General features: G+C 60.1%; 1 protein-coding gene across 4 annotated transcripts in view; it reads right to left on the minus strand.

Annotated features, from left to right (window-relative positions):
* The window catches only part of BAIAP2 (BAR/IMD domain containing adaptor protein 2), a 63711-nt gene extending 48188 nt beyond the window's left edge, over positions 1-15523 (minus strand). For 2 of the 4 annotated variants that reach the window (XM_068977152.1, XM_068977153.1), the window contains exons 1-2: positions 15399-15523; positions 981-1056 (exon numbers count right to left, since the gene is read on the minus strand). In XM_068977152.1, the coding sequence (XP_068833253.1) occupies positions 981-1056; positions 15399-15452 (130 nt within the window). In that variant the 5' untranslated portion in view covers positions 15453-15523. Of the gene's footprint in view, positions 1-980; positions 1057-15398 lie in introns of those variants that run through there. The other 2 variants (XM_068977154.1, XM_068977155.1) reach the window with 2 other exon arrangements.
* Between the last annotated feature and the right edge of the window lie 5834 nt (positions 15524-21357).

Below are 21357 nucleotides of genomic sequence, written 5' to 3' on the forward strand. Positions count from 1 at the left end.
GATTTGGACGGCAAGCTCCAGGCCAGCTGACTTCCTGGGACTAAGCCCAGGGGCCGCTGCCTGGGGCAGAGCTTCCTTCAGGAACACAGAGACCGTTCAAAACCTTGGGTGTGCCCACAAACCCCTTCATCGGAGAAGCACCCGCACACCGCCCTTCAAGGAGGATGAGGGCACCTCCAGAGTGGGGCTGTGGGGAGCATCCACCATTACTAGTTTCTAATCCGCTTTCTCCAGAACCTGGTTAGGGGCTTGTAACTGGGCTCTCGATCAAATTTCATTTCGGTAGTTTTCAATTAAGTGCACGCAGTCTGCTCTGGAGCTCGTATGGGCCCCGTGCCCCAGGGGCTGGAGGGCCCGCTGCTGAGCAGGGTGGGCTCCTTGGAAGAGACAACAGGAAAGCCTAGCGGGTCCCGGCCTAGCCTTGGGGAGGCCGAGGGCCGTTGAGGGGCTCCATCCTTTGGGGAGGTCCAGGAAAACAGGGATTGGAGGACACCTTCAGACCTCCTCCCACCCTAGTCCACGCAGAACTCACAGGGGGTCCCCCGCGGTGAGGATGGAGTGGCCTGGAAGGAGGCATGTGCCTCACATCCAAGCAGCCAGGGCGTGTGAGCAGGAGCCCCCAGGCGGGCCGTGATGGGTCCCCCAAGGCCGTCGACCTGTGCGGCTGAGAGTAAAGTGACATCACTCTGAGAGAAAGCCCACGGGGTGAGACATGTCCTTGGTTGTTCCTTTCAGAAAATGAACTGCCATCAGCCTGAAACATGCTGGCTGACCTGCCCACTTTCAGAGTTGGCCCCATGTCCATGTTGTGCACAGAACATCACAGGCCTCCCGCGGTGTGGCACCTAGAGCCTACACCCTCGCTCAGCCACATCAGGCTTCTGGAAACATCTTCATCCCTCCCTCATCAGGGCCCGTGAAGGAGTCTACCTGCTCGGGCATCCTCATTCCCACCCACAGGCCAGGGACCCCAGCCTCACCTGCCAGCGCCTTCTCGTAGTTCTTGCCCATGGCGATGAAGTTCCGCAGGCTGGGGTTGAACTGCTCCATGATGGTCTGGAAGAGAGCAGAGAACAGCCTTAGGGGCAAGGCACCTGGCTGCTTGGAGGCCTGAACGGTGAGGGAAAAATCCTGCAGGCATCACACATGGGTCAAGCCCACGAAGCCACAGCTGGGCTTCAGGTCCAAACCACAGCTCGGTCCCTGTTGAATGTCCTGTGGCAAGTGATGTTCCAGAGCCTCAGTACCAACACCTGTATAATGGGGGAAAGGCCAGAACCTGCTCCATGGGGGCCTGGCAGATCAAACAAGTGAGCATGCGCAGGATGCGTGCGGCCGCGCCCGGCATATAGCTAGCGCTCAGACATGCTGCGCTGAGGAGCCATTACCCCGTCTGGCAGGGCTGAGTCAGTGAGGAAGGGCCCCCAGCAGGCCACACACAAAAGGCTCATCGCCGCCTGGAGCCCCCTCCCACCACGATCCTCACTCAACACATCAATTACCAAACATCAGCTCTGATTAGAGCAACGCGCAGCCTGATTGCAAACACCGCACGATGAATAAGCCAGCAGCTCTGGATCCGCGCGCCCGATGGACTCAAGTCTTGGTGCCAACAGCACCAGTTCTTAGACTGAAGAAATCAGATTTTCACTGTGAAGGCCAAATAAATGTTTTAATTACGAGGCATAAAAACAGGCACACACAAACAACAGCCAAATGTGAGCTCCACTGGGTAACGTGCCCTGACGGTCGGGTGCCAGACCCAGTCGGTGAGAACACCGCAAGGGACTTCTAAGGAAAACCCCATCTCAGCCACATCCCACATCTCCAGGTCAGTTATCATGATGTGCGTCTGATCTTTCCTGAGGGTAAGAGACAAACGCCGCCAGGGAGGGGAAGTCGCCTGGCCCTGTGGGCAGACCATGGAGGCCCAGGTGCTTCTGCATGAACACGGGCAGTGCCAGCCCCTGCCCACCTGGCACACGGGCAGTCCCAGCCCCGCTCTCCTCCGTGCTCCTGGCCCTCAGTCAGCGGGACCAACACAGATTCCAAGAAGGGCTGTGGGATCACACCCGACATGTGCCCCAGTTCACAGGGCAGGTGCACCTCCCTTTCTGGACATGGCAAAGCGGGGGGCACCTGCCCTGTGCTGCACCAGGGCTGAGGCACATGGGGGACGCAGCAGTGACCCCACAGGATAGAGTACTGGGAGGGGAGACAGGCCAACGCCACACACTGGGCAGGATCCCATGCCCGGAGAACAGGAGAGAAGGACTGGGCTCAGCCCGGAGGGGACACCGGGGAGACAAGCATGTTGTCGAGAGAGGAGGGCTTCAGGCAGGAGCGTGAAAGGCCCCGAGGCCAGGGCCTGCTGGTGTGAGGCACAGGATAGTGGGAGCCGGGGAAAGGGTGGTGGGAGGGAAGAACAAGCGGGAGTGGTGCAGTAATGGCCAAGCCCCCACCTCACAGCCCGTGGCGGGAACGCCTCTTTCCCTGAGCAGGATGGGAAACCAAGGGTCTATCCGAGCATTTCAAAAGGGAATGTACCCCCTGGCTGCTCCAAGGAGACCAGATCATAGCCAAGACTACTCAGACGCAGGCGGCCCCTCCGAACTGCTCAGAAACCTAAGAGGTGACAGTTCAGTGGAAAGTTGGCCCTATCACAACGAGGGACGGAGCTCAGGGGTCTGGAGACCACTCTGGGGGAGAACCTGAGTCTAGATTCATCCAACCCAAGGAGGGCCTGGGAGTCAGGACAGGGTGTCAGGTAACAGGCAGTGGATGAGGGACTGGTGTCCAGGAAGGCTGCAGAGGGGCCCCGGGTTAGACTGCCTGCCGAGGGTGCACGCACAGGCTGGCTGAGCCCTCCGCCTCGTTGCTCAACGCCACCCAAGCCTGTGTTGGGGCAGAGAATGCTGGCGGGTGCGTGTGTTTGCTTGTTCAAAAGAAATGGACCTGAAGCAGAGTACAGACCTAGAGAGGGTAGCTTCTGACCCCGATTCTGTGTTCCAGACGTGCACACAAGTATGCGTGTGTGTGTGCAGTTTCGGTGTAAGATGTGTGTCTCACTGCAGTGACAGGCACGGGGCTGGGGGCCTGTGAGAGCCAACCCAGGGCGCAGAGCTCTAGGACCACCCCCAGGGCAGAAGAGGAGGCTCCGCAGCTCCCACCCGGAGCCCCACACGTCCTGAGTGACGGCAGCAAACAGCCTGCGGCCGCCCAGGCCAACAGAGGGGCCACCGCGGCAGCCGCCCACACCCCCCAGTGACACACGGGCACAGCAGCCAGGTTTCACTTCCTCAGTGCAGCAGCTGAGCTCATGCACGGGGAATGTGGATGCGAGGGGGCAGGGCAGGAGGGGCGCTGCGGTGCCGGCCAGGCCACCTGGGCAGGGCACTGCCTGGTCACACGGGTGCTGCTGACTCGCCTGCCTCAGGCAGGGGCAGAGACGTGAACGCTGTGGGGCTGGGGAAGCAGGAGGCCCTCCTGCCCTGGCCGGAGAACTGTCCTTCCAGCTCCTCACAGACACTGCCCTGGTGGGAGAGTGGGCTCTCAGCTGCCTCCAGGTCACTGAGTGCTCAGAACTGGGACCACCAGACACAGGTCAGGTCCAAGACAAGACCACCTTGTCTGGAGGGACCCTGGAGGCCTGAGAAGGGCCTGGCCCCTCTGGTGGGGCTCCTCCCTGTGGGGACCTTCCTTTGAGAGGGGGCCCTCTCAGAGCCTGAGCCCAAGGCTGTTCCAGGGCTTGGGCAGATGCACTTGGACCCAGGAGGCCATGCTGTCCCCAGGCCCATGACAGGCCCAAACCCACCCTCAGAGACCTGCAGTGGGGCCCTGGCACCCACTGCAAGTGAGCACTCCCCTAACTAGAGGCCTGTGCAGCCCCTCCACACATCGCAGGGCCCCGGAGGGGCAAGTCAGAGGCTGACAGAGGCCCGGTGAGCAGGCCAGGGGGGCCCAGGGGCTCTGCTACCTGTTACTTTCTCAGAAGTGAGGGAACTACGGCGTCGTTCTGTGGGATTTCACTGGATGGTCAGACGGAGTGGAGATTCAAACCCACAGCACGTGCCAGGGCTGGAGAAGGGAGCTCGCTTCCTTACTGATGCCAAAGGGCGTGTGCAACAGAAGTCCAGCCCAGGAGGGCGGCCTCCTCGCACACACCTCTCTGTACCACGAGGCCAACCTCACGCCTGCTGTGGAACTTGGGGGAGCTCAGGAGAGGCCTTGTACTGAGACCAGTTCCCCGCAGCCAGGATGGAGACCCAATGACATGACCAATGACCAGCGCCTTCTGCAAACTCACGCCTGTGTTGTGCAAGTGAAACCAAATCCCTTCAAGTGTGGCGCTGTGGCACACGGCGACCGGGCCTGCCCCCGGCTGAGCGCCACGCTCAGAACCAGCATCTTCTTTCACTTACCTCCCTGGCTGGCTCAGGATCTATGAGGGGCCGGCGGGGAGCAGGGATTGCCACCCCCACTGCACACACGCTCCAGAAGGGTCAGGGGGAAGAGGGGGTCCCTGCCGGGGACACTTGCGAGCTTGGCGCAGTTCCTGCTGGCCCTCTTGCCAAGATGTCACACAGTCCATGTCCCTGCCACCCTGCGGTCCCAGGAATCCAGACCTTAAGGCAAATCTCCAAGGCGGGGTCAGCCCTGCCCCACCCGGGGGCCCCAGCCCTGCCGGGCATCAGTGGGAGGGGCCAGGCCCGGCTGCATGGGCAGTGCTGGCAGGTCCCCAGCAGCCTTCCTGCCCGGCTGGCTCCTGGGCATCCCAGCGCCTGCGCAGTGACGCCCATTTTGGCTGACTCGGGTCACAGGTCTGCCCGGCCAGTGAGGACACAGGGCAGTAGGACAGGCCTGTCTCCTCCCTGGGGTCACGAGGAGTGAGGGAGCCCTGCCACGGGACTGTGCTCCGGCTCTGCCTAGGGCACCCTGCTTGTCGTCCTGGGGATCCTGTTTATCCCTCAGCTCTGGCTCCTGGCGACAAACTCCTCCAGAACTTTCCTGGCAGGACCGCCACAAACAAAGAGCAAAGCTTCTCTGCCGACACAGGGAAGTGACGTGCCTCCTGTTTCCCCTCCAGTTCTCGTGCAGTCTAGGAAGATGGGCCTGGGGGTCCGCCTGTGCACATGTGCACGTGTGTGCATGCGTGGGTGTCTGCTTGTGTGCCACGGCCAAGCCAGGCTGCACCCTCCCTACACACTCAACCTTTGGAAGGACAGACTCAGGGGACGAGACCACACTGGACTCCACCTATGGCCTGGGGAGAGGTGGCCTTACACCCTCATCACCCTAAGTCCTCAATGGACTGGTGATGGGCGCTGCTGTCCATTTTACGGATGACAGAAGGCCAAGATGACAGGGAGGCTAAGAGCCAGTCTTCTGGGTCCTGGTAGAGCCAATCCTGGCTTCAGTGCAGGCTGGCCACACAACCCAGCTGTCGCACTCTCCATATGAGCCTTAGTGTTCTCTGGACAGGTCACCAAGGCAGGCAGGATAGAACCAGATGCCACCTGGCAACTCAGCCTGCGCTGGGCTCCCTTAGGAGCCACATTCTAGCAACGTAAAGGCAGAGGCTGATGGCAGGACACCTGGTGCCTCATCACTCTCCCCGAGGGGCCTTGCTGCCTCACTGACGACCACTGGACCCTCACATCCCACCTCTGGCACAAGCACAACAGGCGCTAGCTTTGGGGCCAACAACCCACACCCAGTGGGGCGCCACCATCCACGCTCTGCTGGGGGAAGCTGGCGGCATTCCTCAAAGGAAGCTGTCCTCACCTGAGGCTGCTGCCCCCTTCAAGGAGCACTGACTGCGTGAGGCTCTGGGGAGAGGGCCCGGCTCAAACTGAAGGAGGGGTGGGGTGAGAGGGGCATGAAGGATCACCCCCCTAAGACAGAGAGTCCAGCATCTCGGGGCAGCGCTGTGACTCCCGCCTCTGCTCCGATAACTGGGACCTCTGTCCTGGGGACCTTCCTCAAAGGAAGGAAGCCAAATGGGGAAGTTCTGAGAGTGCTGGGAGGGTTTCCTGGAGGAGGCGGGTCTTGAGCTAGAGCTCTCTTGGCTCCAGCCAGAGAGAAGAGAACAACAGGTTTGCACTTGAGAAACGAGCGGACGCGGCTGCTTCCATTTCTACATGAAACGGCCTGAGGGCTGAGGACAGAGAGTCAAAGCTGGCAGTGGCTGCAGAAAGGCCTCAAAGGAACAAGAAGGCACCGAACAGCGCTCCACAGCGGCCGGTTTCACTGTAACGACACCAGGCTCCCCTCCCCCATGCCCCACAGACAAGAGCCCCCACCCGACACGTGCATTCCCAGCCCAACAACCTCCAGCGGGGACATGGGCCAGGGTCCCACCAGGGCAGGGAGCGGCCAAGCTCGCCACAGCCTCCCCAGGAGGGCGCACGCGAGAGGACCTGGCCTTAGGAACTAAGGCACCTGGGCGGCCCAGTAGCAAAATGGAGGTTCTCAGCCTCCGTCAGCTTCTGGGGAGGTCACCAGCATTAGAAAAAAGTGACAACTTGTGTCTTGGGCATGGAGCCCAGAGTGACACCGGGGAACACAGTGGCCTCCCATGAGGAGGGACCAAGCGGCAGGTATCCCTTCCCGTTGCCCCTGTGGGCCCTGCGCCTCGGGCTAGGTGACACCAGGAGAAAGACAAACAGGCCAATTCTCCTGGTCCGAGTCTGAGGGTGGGGTAACGGCATGGGCCACGCAAGGTGAGGAAGGAGCTGCCAAGCTCCAGGGCCCCCCCAAGTCCCCGGCTCCCTGCAGGGACCAGGCGCCATCACTGGCTCCTGGGGCTGAGGACGCCCAGCTCTCACCCCAGCTCTCTCTTGGGACCTGGATCCTCAGATGCCTCCAGCCTGACCCCTCCTGGAACAGGTCCCGGGGGCAGGAAGTAAGTGGGCTCAGGGTGGGGAAGGGGTCCAGTGAGCACTGACTGGGGGCTGTCCCACTGGGAGAGCCACCCCCACAGGAACTAGACAAATCCATTAGACCAGGAGTCGCAGAGCAGGGTCCAAACACAGGCCCCTCCAGCCCAGCCACCTCCTTCCTATCCAGAGGCACCTCTGGCCGGTCCTGACTTTGGTGGGGCAGGGCCCTGTAGGCCCCAGACATCTTCCAGCATCCAGGCCCAGCCATACCTGCCCCAACTGCTTGGCCTGGCCCCAGGGCACACGCCTTCCACTTTCTGTCCCAGGTCAGTGCTAAGCTGGAGCCCAGGCTCCCCTAATAACTTTCATGGCAAAGCCAGCGTGCTCCTGAGAAAGTCCTAACGGTGTCAAGAACTGAGAGCTGCCATCTGACTGAGTAACACAGAAAACCTTCAGGGGCTGGAAACACAGCTCCCTGTGATTCAGACAGTAGCACCCAGGCCGACTCCTAGGCACCAGCCTGCTGCACCTTGGGGTGGCGGCCCCACGACTGCCTGGTGTCAGGGACTAAATTCCCCCACCAAAGATTCATGTGTTAGGCCTAACCTCATCATCTCTTTGTAAAGATGCCCTCCAAAGACAATCACCAGAGACAATGCAGGTAAAAATGAGGTCATGGGGATGGACCCCAATTGCACAGAACTGGGCCTTCTAAGAAAAGATCAGGACACAGACACACAGAGGGATGACCACGTGAGAACACAGGCGGAAGTCAGCCTCCACAGGCCCAGGAGAGGGGCCACGGGAGGAACCACCCTGCCCACACCTGGATCCCAGCCTCCAGGCTTCAGATGAGACACACCTGTCTGTTGTCCAAGCACACGTGGTGCTTTGTTTGGCAACCCGAGCAGACCCAATGGCTGGACCAATCCCCGCTTGCCCTGTGCAGACCCAGACGTCAGTTCTCTTATCGTTTGGTTACTGCTTGATTGGTTAGACCATTCCAGGGCTGCTGACCTGTCCTTGTCTCTGGGAAGGCTCTGATCTGAGTTTCACAAGGCTGGGCTCCTTGCTGGACGAGGAACCTCAATGAGCAAGGAAGGATACAGCCCCAGACACTCTGAAGCTGTTCTCTTGCTTCCTGCCTCCCTCCACTGGGTGGAATGAGCCAGCCCAGAACGCTGTCGTGCTGGTGGGAACACAGGCCCCTCGGCACCCGGGAACTCAGACAGCAACAACAGAGGCCTCGCCTGGGCCTCCCTGCCCTCACCACGGACTACCTGCTCCTCCAAGAACTTTCCATCCTGAAAGCCTAATGCTCCCTGTGGCCAGGAAGGGTTCTCCGCTCCAGCTAACTGTGAAAGAGAAAACGGTGGCACAGAAGCTGAAGATCCTCACCTGAAGCCCACAGGACTCCTAAGTGGAAAAACAAAACAAGTTTGAAGCCACAGGGCAGACCTGGCTCCAGCTTGGGCTCAGTTGAGCACCCGGGCTGGGCTGGGACACGCCGCTTCACATCTCTGAGGCTCCCCCACCTGCGGGGATGGCCAGGACCCCTCGTGAAGCAGTGTAGAGATAAACAAGGTCACACACACCACTCCCAGCATGGTACCTGGACAGAGTGACCCACTGAAGGCTCTTCACACGATCATTCAGAATTACCAGCCAACTGCAAAACCCCAGGTGGCCACAGCACCTCCCCCAGCAGAGCCATGATGAGAGGAGCGCGTGAGACCATCTGGGCCCCGGCAGCCAACCTCAGTTTTCTGCCTGGTGGGATCTGTGCAAGAAGCCTGCAACCAGGCCTCCTGCCTGGACTGGACTGCGGCCCCTGGCTGCCTCCCGGCTGTGACCAGCAAGGTCCTGAAGCCCCAAGGGCAGGGCTGGCCATGGCCTGAGCGCCATCAGTCCCCTGGAGTGCAAACGACATGTCTTCCGTGGGAGGGGCAGGAAGGAAGAAACAGAGGTGTGGACCACAGATCACTTCTGCCAGGCTGTCCTCCAGGTCAGAGGGGGCTCCGCTGGCCCCAGAGTGGCTCAGAGGAGCAGTGGGTGTACAGAGCCCCTGGTTCCCTCCACCTGGGCCACATCAGTGACACTTCGGCCTTCACTACACCCCCTTCTTTGAACAGCCCCGCTGGAAACAGCAAAGGCCACTCTGGCTCAGCAGGTAAGCTCTGCCCACGCTTGGCTCCTGGAGACACAAACGCCCTACTGGACGAAGTCTAGCTCCCAGGGGTGGGGGCATGCCCTCTCTCCTACCAAGCTCCCACCCCCATTCTGATGTCAAGATGTTGACTTCTTTCACAGCACAGACACCTGTGAAATCCTAGCAAGTTCCACAACCCGTTACGTGTGTGTCATCACTCACACAGGCCCACCTGATGGCTGTCCCTAGCTTGGCTGAGCGGGGACATTACGTCCACACACCACTCAGCGACTAAGAAGGAACGGAGATTCTGGCTACCATGGGGGAAACTTCTCCGATCAAGGAACGAAAGTGGCGGAACAAGAGTCTGAGGGCTTGGAAGGAACCTCCCCCACCCCACCATGACCAACACCTGGATGGCCAGAGGTGGGGCCCAGGGGATGCTCTGACCCCAACGACTGAGCTGAACCAAAGCTCCTTAGAGTCAGACTCTGAACCTGAAGAGGTTTTAGGAAAATCTTGCCAATTTATTTCATGTCCATTTGACATACAGCTTTTAAAACACCTGTCCAAATAATTCTAAAAGAACTGTGTTCATAACTAGAAAACCAATTTCCCAAGCAAGAAAAAGGCACTCTGTTCCCACTGGCAGCCCCAGCTCCTCCTTGTGGTCCAACCTCTCCCAGCGCCTCACAACTCAGGGTACTCGTCATAGAGGCCACATGGCCCTCTCACACACACCCCGAGGGTTTGCAGGAGACCCTTTGGCTGCTCACCTAACAGCCCAGGGCGTCAGGACAGGCTCTACCAGACCCCGGTCAGGCCCTGGAGCCACAAGGGAAGCCTGGAGGGATCCAGGCCCATCCTGGTCACTGTGCATGCCCCGCCAGCGAGGCTGCGCACGGCCAGAGCCAGGGGGAGAAGAGGCAGGAGCCCCCGAATGTCCCGCAGGCGTGGAAGACCAGACAAGACTTCCAAGGAGACTTCCAAGCCTCCTGCGATGAAACTTGGGAGGAGAGGCCAGAGGCAGCTGGAGGTGCCAACCCGAGACCCCGCTGCCCTGGGCAGCAGAAAGGGGTCCTGTTGACACCCACTGGACACTGAGTCACAGATGGAGATCCCCTGCCTGCCCCCAAGGTGCGCAAAGCCACCTCCGAGAGACAGGACGCCCTGGCTCTCACATGCCCTGGCTTCACACCACCAGCTGTCCCTTGGGCCCCCAGGACACGGCAGTAGCAGGTGCTTCTGGCTAACACCCTGGCCTACCTGCAGGCCCTGAGAAGGAACATGAGCTTGCCACCGCCTCCAGAACCTCCAGGGGTCCTGGGCTACTGCCTGTGGAGCAAACAGCTGAGAGACCAGACCCACGACTGAGATGGTCACAGCGATGCACACACGGGGGCCCCAGAACCAGAAATGAGGCTCAGCCACTGCCAAGCACTGACACACACGTCAGCCATACTTCCAGGCGGGGGGGCCCACAGTCAGGAGCCACGTGGGTCCTAAGTCACCACACCTGGCTGCTCGATAGCATGTCAGGTGGGGACAGGATTTTCCCCAGTAAGAGAGGCCTGGGCACCAGCCTCCGCCCAGGCCTGCCTGCTGCTGGAGCCCCTGGGTGCAGACCCTCGGGCGCCCCTCCCCTTGTGTTATTTCACAGCTGTGCAGTGCCATCAGGACCAGGATGAATCAGAGCGGGGGCGGGGGGAGGACAGGGGAGGCAGGTGCGGGCACGGTCCATGCCTGCCTGTAATTACCAAGGCCGCAGGCTGCAGACAGTAGCGGAGCGCTGACAGCCCCACTGGGCACCTGGCGCAGGGTGTCCAGTGGGCATAGGCCTGCACCGTAATGAGGACAGCCTCCCCACCCCAAGGCTCAAGAGAAACCACCTGGGCACAGTGGCCATACAGGGCCCTGGTGTGGTGCACATAAGGGCTGAGAAAAGAGAATGGCAGGCAGGCAACCAGCGGTGGCCCAGGACACCCCCACGAGATCGCTGCTCAGGCGTGGCTGCCCTTGGAAAGCAACACCCGTCCCAGAAGCTATGGAAGAATGAGGGGGGGACCACTGAGCGACAAGGGCAGCCCCATCTGCCAACCCTCCATCTTATGAAGGGCTCCCCTGAGCAGGACCTACTTCTGCAAACTGGGGGTGGGGAGTGCCAGGTGGGCCTTGGTCTCCCTGCCAGTCTGCCTTCCTGCTCAGGAGGGGACAGGGTCCTCTGCTCAGTGGCCAGTCCCCCCCTGAAAGGCCCCTGAATCTGGGCCGCGCAGCCAGCACCACCTGTGCTGGGGAGGGAGGGAGGGAGACAGAAGGACCTCTAGGCCCTCAGTGAGCTTCAGGAACCTAAAACCAGGTGGCGACAAGCACACACGCGGCTCCCACTGATGCCCCGAGAGCCCTGGGCCAGCACCTGGAGCCTCAAGTGCACGTGGTCTGTCCCATGAACCAAGGAGCCTCCCCAACAAAAGACACGTTCTCCAGGCGAGACCAGCGGGGATGGCAGGGCAGGCAAAGCACTCCTAGCCTGCAAGGAACTCTGCAGCGCCACCACGCCCCGGGGCCCCCTCCTTTATGGCCATTAGCAAGCACCGGCAAGGCCCAGCGGCAAGGGTCCTGTGCCGAGGGCCCCACAACCTCAGGACCGTGACCTGGGCACAAACAGCTGCTGAAGCCAGTGGCCCAGAATCAGTGCAACAGAGAAAGCATCCTTCGCTGCCCGGGCTACTCCACGGGAGACGGAGATGCACTGCTGCTGCCGCACAGATGGTGGGGAGTGGGCTGCATGCTCCATGAAGGACGGCTCACAGTCTACTTGGACAGCAAGCCCCACGTCTTACTGGAAGATGCTACCCAAACAGGGCACCCTGAGGTGCCTCTATGGCAAAACGAAGTCCCACATGCATGCACACACATGTGCACGCATACTCACTTGGACACAGAATACTTGTGAATACACAAACATGTACATGCATGGGCTTGAAGTCACACCTGTCTGCGAGGACAACATATGCATGCATGTTCCTGTGCACATAAGCACACACAGAGCCTCAGGTCTGCTGCCAGCAGGCGTTTCTGCTGCGAAGGAAGAGCCTGTCAGAGCATCCACTTCACCACCCTCAACCGCGAGCCCGTGGAGCCCTGTCCATGCTGGGTGCCAGGCTCCTGACGGTGGCCAAGAGTTCCGTGTGACTGCCGAGAAGTGGAAGAGGTTCTGGGGTAGGCAGTAGAGAACTTGGGGCCTCCTGATTTCCCCTGCTCCTCTAAACACCTGGAGGAGGGTGACGGGCAAGGCCTGGCCAGCAGTGGGCTCTCACCTACACAGGTGGGCTCCCTTCTGCCAGCGCTGATGCCCACCGCCTTGCACCAGCAGTGGCAACCTGACGGGACTCCGGTTGCAGGAACCTACTTGGCCACAGCTGTCTTCACAGGACAGATGCAATGAGCTTCCCCACAACGGCCGGAGAGTGAGGACCACCAGACAGCGTCTGGTGACACAAGCCTAAGGCCCACGACACCCTGAACGGCCATGCCTGAGGCCTTCCTAGGGACTTTCTTCGCTTAAGCCTGTGTCCATCTTCCCACGTCCTCAGGATAGGATGGAGGCCTGTGGGGCTCTTCCTCCACAAGGTGCCAGAGCACCTCCAAGGTCACCAGGTTGCCTGGAGCCAGGGCTTCTCGTGAGACACAGGACCATGAAAAAAACCACCAACCTGAGAGTCACTCCCTGGAGCTGAAGACTAAGATTAATTGCTAAAGAAAGTCCTCTTGCTGCAGCATGTGGGGACATTTGGAGGCCTCTCCCAGGAGAGATGCAATTTGGGCTTAATTCTCAGAGGCAGATCCCCACCCTGCAATTCTGTCCCTCGTCCCAGGCAATCACCTAGGGCTGCCTGTAGTCCCACCACGAGGGGCCCAGCCCAGGCTCTACCCTAGGAAGCCCCCAAAGGGCTTCAGTCCCTGTTCCTCAGCCCAGGTTCCAAGGGTAAACTCTCAGTGAATGTCGTTTCCTGCCCCTTCATCTTCCATCAAATTCCCTGACAACAAAGCTCCCAAGGGAAGTGGGCCACGGGGAAAGACAGATTAAATCCTGAGATTCGGATTCTTCCAGGGAGGAGAAGCAAAACTGGACATTTTATTCTTGCGTCTGTAATCAGCAAGGCCAAGGCCGGGTGTCCCCACTCTTCCCTTCTCTGCCAAGGCAAACACCACTCAGAACTGCAGCTGATATGACAGGGGCCAAAGCAAACAGCTGAGCTGTAGCTTGGGGTGACGCCGAGCAGGGCCACATCCCTGCCACTCTCCCACAAGTCACCAAACCAGGCACAGAGTTAGCAGTGTCCCCAGATAGGGTGCAGGACCAGCCAGACTGGCCGGGGTCTCCACACAGCAGCTTTGGCTGTGTCCTGAGCATGCCTTGAGTTGGCTGGATTCTGCCCAGCCAGTGTGCCAAACTTACCCAACCTGTCCTGGCTCTGCTGTGGAACCCGAGCTCCCCAGTGACGAGCCACAAATCATAAGGGAGCCGTACCACAGCCGCAGAGTGGCAGGGGAGCACCACCCACAAGCCCTCCTGTCCACTGGCCCCGCGGCCTCAACCGGCCAGGAGAATGTAAGACACCCAGTGCTGTGGACGCCCACTTCCCGATGTGTCTAACCTGAAAGTCCCTGGTCTCGGCCACACCTTCCCGTGGGAGCTCAGTCATCAGCTGACCAGTGAGCACAGAACGCAGACTAGCTTGCTGAACGTGTGCCCCAAACCCCCAAACACTCAGATCCTAATAGTTTTCTGCCAACAGATTTCACTTCAGACCTGCAAACACATCTTTGCTTCCTCCAGAAGCTGCTCTGCTGGAACAGCATGCCTGACTGCTCTGTTCTAAGAGTTTTATTAAGACCAACCATGGGGTTCCCCAGAGCAAAGCCACGCCACGCACTCCCTCTTAATTCTGGCCATTAAAGTTCCTGTCTCATGGTTTTGGAGCAAAAGCAGGGAAAAGAGGGGGAAAAAGACCAAGACTGGCACTTCTCTTCCACCCTCTGCAATAATGAGCAAGTGGAAATGAAACTAATGACTAATAATTTAATAAATCTCCCTCCCTGACAACCATTTACAGAGCAACACGACCAAAAAGCGTATGCCACTGACTCTCGTGATACAAACATAAAAACACCAGAGGCTGTTCCTTTTACGTGCTGCGTCCTCGTCAGTCTTCACTCCTGTTTACCAGCAGCTCCAACATGGCTTCAGAACTGACTTAGTCCACCCTGACCCGGCCTCCAGATTCTTCCAGGTGACCTAGCTGCAACTTTAAAAACCTTTGTTAGCAGCTGGGATTGACTGCGGCCGTGCTGGACTCCAGCTGAAAGCTAAGGGCCCATCAGAGGCCTCCCTCCGCGCGCAAAGAGGGCTTGGCAGGCCGCTGGCTAAGGAGGCACAGCGTAGTTGTTTAACACAATTAGAAACTGTTGCTCTGCCAGCGCGCTGCAATCCCACTCCGCCGCCATGAACCAGCCGCCGCCTAAGTATCAACTCCGAAACCCCTCGGCCCCCCGCGTAACCCCCAGACACAGTTTTGAAACAGAGCCCGGCTTTGTACGAAGCCCGCGTGGACCGCCCAGGGCACGACTCTCCCGTGAGGAAATGCTGCCGGGAACAGCCCTGAGCCTCCGGAGCCTGGCTCTGTGCTGGTGGGGGTGGGGGTCCAAACCGAGAAAATGGATGCTAAGAAACGGAAACTCGGGTGTCTGCCAACGTGCACACCGGCGCAAAACCGGCCCCGGGCGGGGGCGGCGAGGGTCCGGCGGGTTGCCGGCGCTCCGACACACACGCCCGCGTTCCGCACCGGGGGCTGAGAGCCGACTCCTCACACATCAGAAGCAGAGGCGGGCGCGCCAGCCTCCCACACAAGTAGTCTTCTCCCTCCGCGGTTACATAAGATGACGGATTATCTTGTCTACCCATCGAACCTGCCCGCGCGCGACCTCCCACCCGGCCACATCCACCGAGAAGGAGTTGTGGAAAGGGAAAGCCTGTTGAGAAAAAAGTGCCCCAGGCTTGCGTAACCGTGCCCGGCGGGGCCACCGCGGGGCGCAGGGCGACGGACAGCCGTGGCCCCGGATCCCGCAGACCTCGGACTCCGCAGTCCGCACCCCTAACTCAACTCGGGTCCGAAGGCTCCGGCCCCCGCGCACGCGGAAGACGCACGGAAGGGCGCGCGGGGGCAGCGAGAAGCTGTTGGGGCAAGCGGACCCGAGCCAACCTCTGCCGGGCCGGCGCTGGGTCCCCGCGGCAGCGCCGGTTAGACCCCCGAGGGCCCAGGGACGGCCCGGGGAGGGCGCGAGGGCGCGTGTGGCACGTAGCTCACCTTGTAGACATTTTCCGTGAGCCGGTGCATCTCCTCCGAGCGAGACAGTGACATGGTGCTGGTCCGGCTGCACCACTGACCAAAGCAGGGGCGCAAGTAGCGGCGACTGCGGAAGCGACGAGGAGACCCGACAAAGCGCACGGAACCTGACCAGGAGCGCGGCGCCCCGCCGGCAGCCTCCTTTATAGTCGACCAGGCCCCGCCCCCTAGAGGCCCCGCCTCCCGCGCGCCCGCCCCCGCCGCACCCGGCTCACCACCCACGGCCTCGCGCCCCCGCCCAGCCGCTGCTGCTAGGCAACCGACAGGCCCCGCCCCCCGCGCCGTCTTTCCCATTGGTGAATTCCGTAGACGGGGAAGGGGGCGGGGACAAGGGCGGGGTTTGTGGGCCGGCAGCAAGGAGCGATTGGTCCATGGCGCCGTCGATCGCGGGGGAGGAGGCGGAGGCGCGGCGCGGGCTGGGGCCCTGGGAACAGCCTGGGGGGCCGGGGCGACAGCAGTGCTGGGGGCGGGGAGGCGGGGGCGGGGTGGCGCAGGAAGAAGGGAGCAGAAACCGGGTGGGGGCGGAACGCCGGCCGCGAACGCGCGTGGGGGAGGCACTCCGCAAAGTGGCGAGTCAGAGTGGCCGGGTCCTGGGCGCCGCTCCCCCGAAAGCGGTCGGGATCAGGCGTCCGCACTGGGCAACGGAGGTCCCTGAACGCTCGGACACTTCCTGGGGAAGGGGGAGGGGGCAAGGGTACGGACTTGGTGAAGGAGGGTGAGAGGCTGGCGTGCTGTCCCAAGGGTCCAGCCTCTACCGGGCACTTTCGGAGGTAAGTCTGGTGGGTGGCTGCGACCCTTGGGCCGGCTCTTCCGGTGAGGAAGGACCCTGAAACGGGTCTCAGGGGAGGGAGGACCCTGGGGAAGACCCTAGAGAGGGGTGGACCCGGGGGAAAGACCCTGGGAGGGGTGCATCGTGAGCGAGGCGGTGGGCGGGGGGGGGGGGGGGGGGGGGCCTTGGGGCTGGGATTCTAGGGAGGACAGAGCCCTGGGTTGCAGAGAAGGACTCTGCGGAGAGGGGTTTTGGGGATGCAGATTCTGGAAGGGGTGGAGGAGGGATGGGGAAAGGATCCTGTGGTGAGGATTGAGGGGCGCTCAGAGAAAGAGGACCCTCGTGATGGTGGCAGAAGATCTTCCTTGAGGGGTAGTTTCCCTGGGGAGAGGAGACTCAGGGAAGGGGAGGGGCAGGGAAGAGGGAGGTGGGGTTGGGGGTAGGGGGGTGGGGAGAGGGAAAACCTGGGGGAGGGTGAACCTTCCTGGATGGAAGAGATGGGATCAGAGATGTCTGATTTTTGAGAGCAGTTCCTGGGAGGTTCTGCTGAGGAAGTTGACCAAGTTGGCACAGAGGGTTCCTGGTACAATTCCTTTGGAGAAATATTTACATAAATTAGACTAACATAGAGAAATTATTTGCTTTACCTTGTAAAACACCAGATCTAAGTGTTTCTCTTTAATTAAACCTGACACCCTCCACCAGCACCACCAGCATCCCATCCCTGGACAGTCATCCCTTCAAGAGCAGGTGCCCAAGAGACAGAACCCCCAAGATGGCTGGAGGACTCCAGCAGACAGCAGGGGCTGAGACAGGTTTTTTCCATGGGGTCATTAACCGGAATGAACTATGCTCTGCTTCACATGGATTCAAAGAAAATGGAAGGGATATTCAGCAAGCATTTGCCTTCCCTCCTAATCTCAGAGCCTTCGTTCACAGAGATACTTCTTGGTTTAATTTCCTTTCAACACCAGCGCCAGTTTCTTCCTTTTTATTGCTTTCAGTGTTTTAAGGTAGATTTCAGTGTAGTATGTAATTTCTGGGATTCTTTTGGTTGCAAGTAACAGAAAGCCGGCTCAAACTGGCTCCAACAATGAGGGCGTTGTTGACTCACGTGTCAGAAGTCAGGCCTGTCTTCCTCCCCCAGCTCCCTTTCCTCCAGGCCAGCTAGAGGCAGCTTCCATCCTTCCCACCCCAAGACTGATGTGCATTGACCTGTATGAGGTCACAGGCCAACGAGGAGCCAGGTGGGTACAGAGCAAGAGCTGTTGCTCATCCAAAGGGCCCAGAGTGGCCAGGACGAGGAGAATGGTGGGGGGAGGCTGGCCGGTGAAGACAGGGTCTCAGTGCTCTGGGAGGGGAATTAGCCTGGGGAGAATTCTCTGGGCTGTCTGCTCCCATCAGTCACGAGACAGCAGAGGAAGGAGAGGGGCTTTCCAGAAAAGCTTCCATGGCCCCGAGCCCCACCCTACCCCACCCCCTAGAAGATCCTAGTCTTGATCGCCCTCCTTTTGCCCAACTGGATGCTCGTGTTTGGTAGCAGCTGAGACAGGAGGGCTAATCGCCTCACTTTGGGCCTGCACACTCCAGCTGACATCTGGGCAGGAGATGAACAGCTGAGAGGGAAGCCATCATTCAGAAGAGTGTTCACTGAGCACCTGGGGCAAGTGAAAATAAGCATATCCAGCCAAATGGCACTGAGAATGTGGGGCCGATGGCAGATGCAGGGCAGGACTGGAAAGGGGCTTACACCTGGGCCTGGAGAATTGCAGTGAGAAAGTCTGCCCCCTGCTGGGCGGCTTCCTTCCCCCCCCCCCCCCATCCTCCAATCACCAGTCTACTGGGGTGCCTGGGCCTGCATGCTGACCCCTTCAGCAGCGAGGAGGTCTGAGCCACAGGCCAGGAGCCCACCTGTGATCCCTGAGGCCTTTCTTACTTAGGTGGGAGCCCTTTCAGACGGCAGCAGTGTCTGAGCGGGGCTGAGCAGTGCCCAGGGCTAGGGGTGGGCTGGGTGCTGAGGTGGTCCCCGTGCCACTCCTGGGAGTCAGAGGGGCCCGCTTAGGGTCAGAGCCACCTCTCTTCAAGACCAGCAAGTCATTGCCACGACGGAGAGGCTCTGCTTGTCTCACCGGCCCTGCAAGGACTAGCGGCAGGGCCAGCACCCCAAGCCCCCTGCCCTCGCCCAGACCAGGGGGTTGTTCTCCCTGCACTATTTGGGGGGGTGGTGGGCAGTGGCTTTCTATAGAGGAGCAGCTCATCACGAGTCCCTGAGAAAGCAGATGGGCTGGAATCTGCCCACTGCTGGTTTCCCTGTCACTTCTGCCTGTCTGTCCTCACCTCTATGGGCCAAGCGACCAGAGAAGTGTGTAGCCATGGCGACCTGCAGCACCCCACCTCTGAACCTGAAGTCCCCCCATCCCCGGCACCAGTGATGGGGCCTTGCGCACATAGGGTGCCGAGCCAGGGTCAGCGGCAAGACTCTGACCACGTGGTGCTGCCGACACTGACCCTGGGTCAGCTGACCCCAGCACGGATGGCCCAGGAGAAAAAGGCTGGAAGCAGGGAGAATCAAAGTGCATCTCTTCATCAGCTTATTTTTAGTCGCGTTATGTAAGTGGCTTCATCTCAACGTCACGTAGGGAGGGGGGGTCTCAGATTTAATTACAGGATGACAGCCTCTGCTTTTCAAGCAAGCTGTTCTCCTGGCAAGGCAGGCACAAGGATCTGTGATTTTTTGCTAAACAGAAGGAGCCCTTTCTGAGGTGACCGCAAAACTTTCAGGGTTTTCACCACCATCTCTCTCTCTCTGACCAGCCCAACCGGGTTTCTGCGGAGCTTGGCCTAAGGGGGTGGCAGTGTGTCTCAGATCACAGGGAAATTTCGTGCCTGTCAAGGGAGCTGTTTCTCCACCACCCTCTCCTGGCAGCCTCCCTGTCTCTCTAAGAGAAGGATCCACCCAATCAGAACTCCTCTTCCTTTTCTCCTTCCTGGATTAGAGCACTTGTAATCGGCAACCAGAAAGTTCCAGAGCAGGAGAGAGAGGAGGCGTGGACACTGTCGCGTCTTCCCATCCTCTCTGGCCCTCTCTGCCTCCCCCCTCTATGCCAGGGCTCTATGACGGGGCAGGGCTACCAGGCCGGACTGTCCAAATTGTGTCCAGAGGACTGGTTTCTTGGTCCTCAGCCCACATTCTTCACACTGTCAGCGTTGTCAGCAAGAAGGCGTGGGGGTGCCTGGAGCCGGAAGCTCTGGGCGGGTGTGGTCGGGGAGGCCTGTGTCCTGCCAGCAGGACGTTCACCTCAGCGGCCCCCAGCACACCACGGCCTTGTACGGCTGCGGCAGGGCCACGTCGCCTGCCACGGGGTGAAGCTTGGTGTCTACCTGGGACTGCCGCTAAGGGTGTGGGCACAGACTTGGCAAGCCCCGTGATGGCCTTGGGAGCCTGGGCAGTAGGTTCCGGATGGGCAGGCTACCCGGGCAGGGTGTTGGAGGAGCTGAGGTGTAGATGGCAGAAGAAACCTGGCACCAAGAACCATGCCTGGCACGTGGCAAGTGGTCAGTGTGTCTTAGAGATCGCCATCATCAGTGGTCAGAAGGGACCTTCCAGAGAGCACTCAAGCGCCCATGGGTGCTGCCCCCTCTAGTGGTGCTGCCGGAGATACCCAGCCTTGGTGTGGGCTGCGAGGCGACTTCCAGGAAACACGGGTGCCAGGAGCCACTGCCGAGCACACTGCAGCCAGGTGAGCCAGGCCATATCTTCAGGGTGAGCCATGGGACGGGACACGGCCTTGACATGCTGGGAAAGGCGGCACTCCTCTCCAGACCCGTCATCCCAGGCTCATCAGGAGAAACGTCACCAATCTCAGCAGAAGGACAGTCTGCAGACCCCCATCCAGCACTCTGCCCAAACCAGGGAAGTCTGAGACCTTCAGGGCCAAGAGGAGCCCAAGAAGACGTGATGACCAATGTCACCTGGGATCCGGGTTGGGTGCTGGAGCAGTAAGAAGACACCAGATGAAAGCTAAGAAAGCCTTAATAAAGTCCAGACTCTAGTGAACAACAGTGAGTCCACGTTGGTCTGTTAACTGTAGCAAACGCATCACAGCGACAAGAGATGTTAACAGGGCGGGGCGGGGGGATCTCTTAGGTGTGGGCTATCTTTGCAGTGACTGTGTAAATCTAAACAGTCCTAACATGTAAAGTTTACTCATGGGGGGCACCCATGGCCTTGGTACAAGCCTCCATTTGGCCTGCAGGTCTGAAGGAGGGGCCTGCACCTCAGCCCGGAGTCCAGTGTCTGTGGGTTCAGTGGGCAGAGCAGTGGCCCTGTCCCCACAGAGTGCCCCAGGTCCACTCTGCCACCTGCTGCATGACGCCCATGCAGGAGGCTTGGCCTGGGGTTGGGGGGGGGCAGCGCGTGGGCCTGGCTGATGGCCAACCTCCTGCCTCCTCCCTCCTCCCCAGACTTTTACTGAGATTTGCTCTTCCCTCAAAACCCGCCCCCCCTTGACCTGAACGTGGCTCAGAGGCTTTCGTCTCTCCGACCAAAATGTTGGCTGCAGACAGCACAGGCTTCACTCTGCCTCCAGGGATGGGTGACATTGCTCTTTCTGCCCTCGGAGGGACCTCTGAGCCGGACCTTGCCTGGGAAGAGACGCCTGGTGCACAAGGGTCCTCTCCCCTCTCCGAGGAGGTGGTGGAGTGTTTCAGGCGCAGGTGGCCTCCCTTGTCCTTCCTAGTTCAGCTTTAACCCTCTTATCGAGGCAGCGTAAAAAGTTCCCAGAGCTTCCTTACTGGCCAGGCCGGGAGGGGCCCGCAGGGGCCTCCACTGAGGGGCCCGGGGAGGTGCCGCCCTGTCCCCGCCTGGGTGGGGAGAGGTTCCCCAGCAACGGGCCCTCTTACATAATCCAGCGCATCGGCGTGACTCCAGGTGCCCGTGGGAGGCAGCGTGGGGGTGAGCGCAGGGGCGAGGACGAGTCTCAGAGTTTCACTCGGTGTTTCTCCCCCTCTTATTACATTTCAGCGTCATCCTGCGTCTGCCAGCTCGGTCACCCACTTGCTCGTTAGAATATATTAACTGACAACGTGGATTTAAATAACTCAGGCAGAGCCCCCAGACCTGGGCCTCCCGCACCGGCCCAGGTGAGGCAG

Source organism: Capricornis sumatraensis, chromosome 8 (genome assembly GCF_032405125.1).
Source record: "Capricornis sumatraensis isolate serow.1 chromosome 8, serow.2, whole genome shotgun sequence".
Lineage (NCBI taxonomy): Eukaryota > Metazoa > Chordata > Mammalia > Artiodactyla > Bovidae > Capricornis > Capricornis sumatraensis.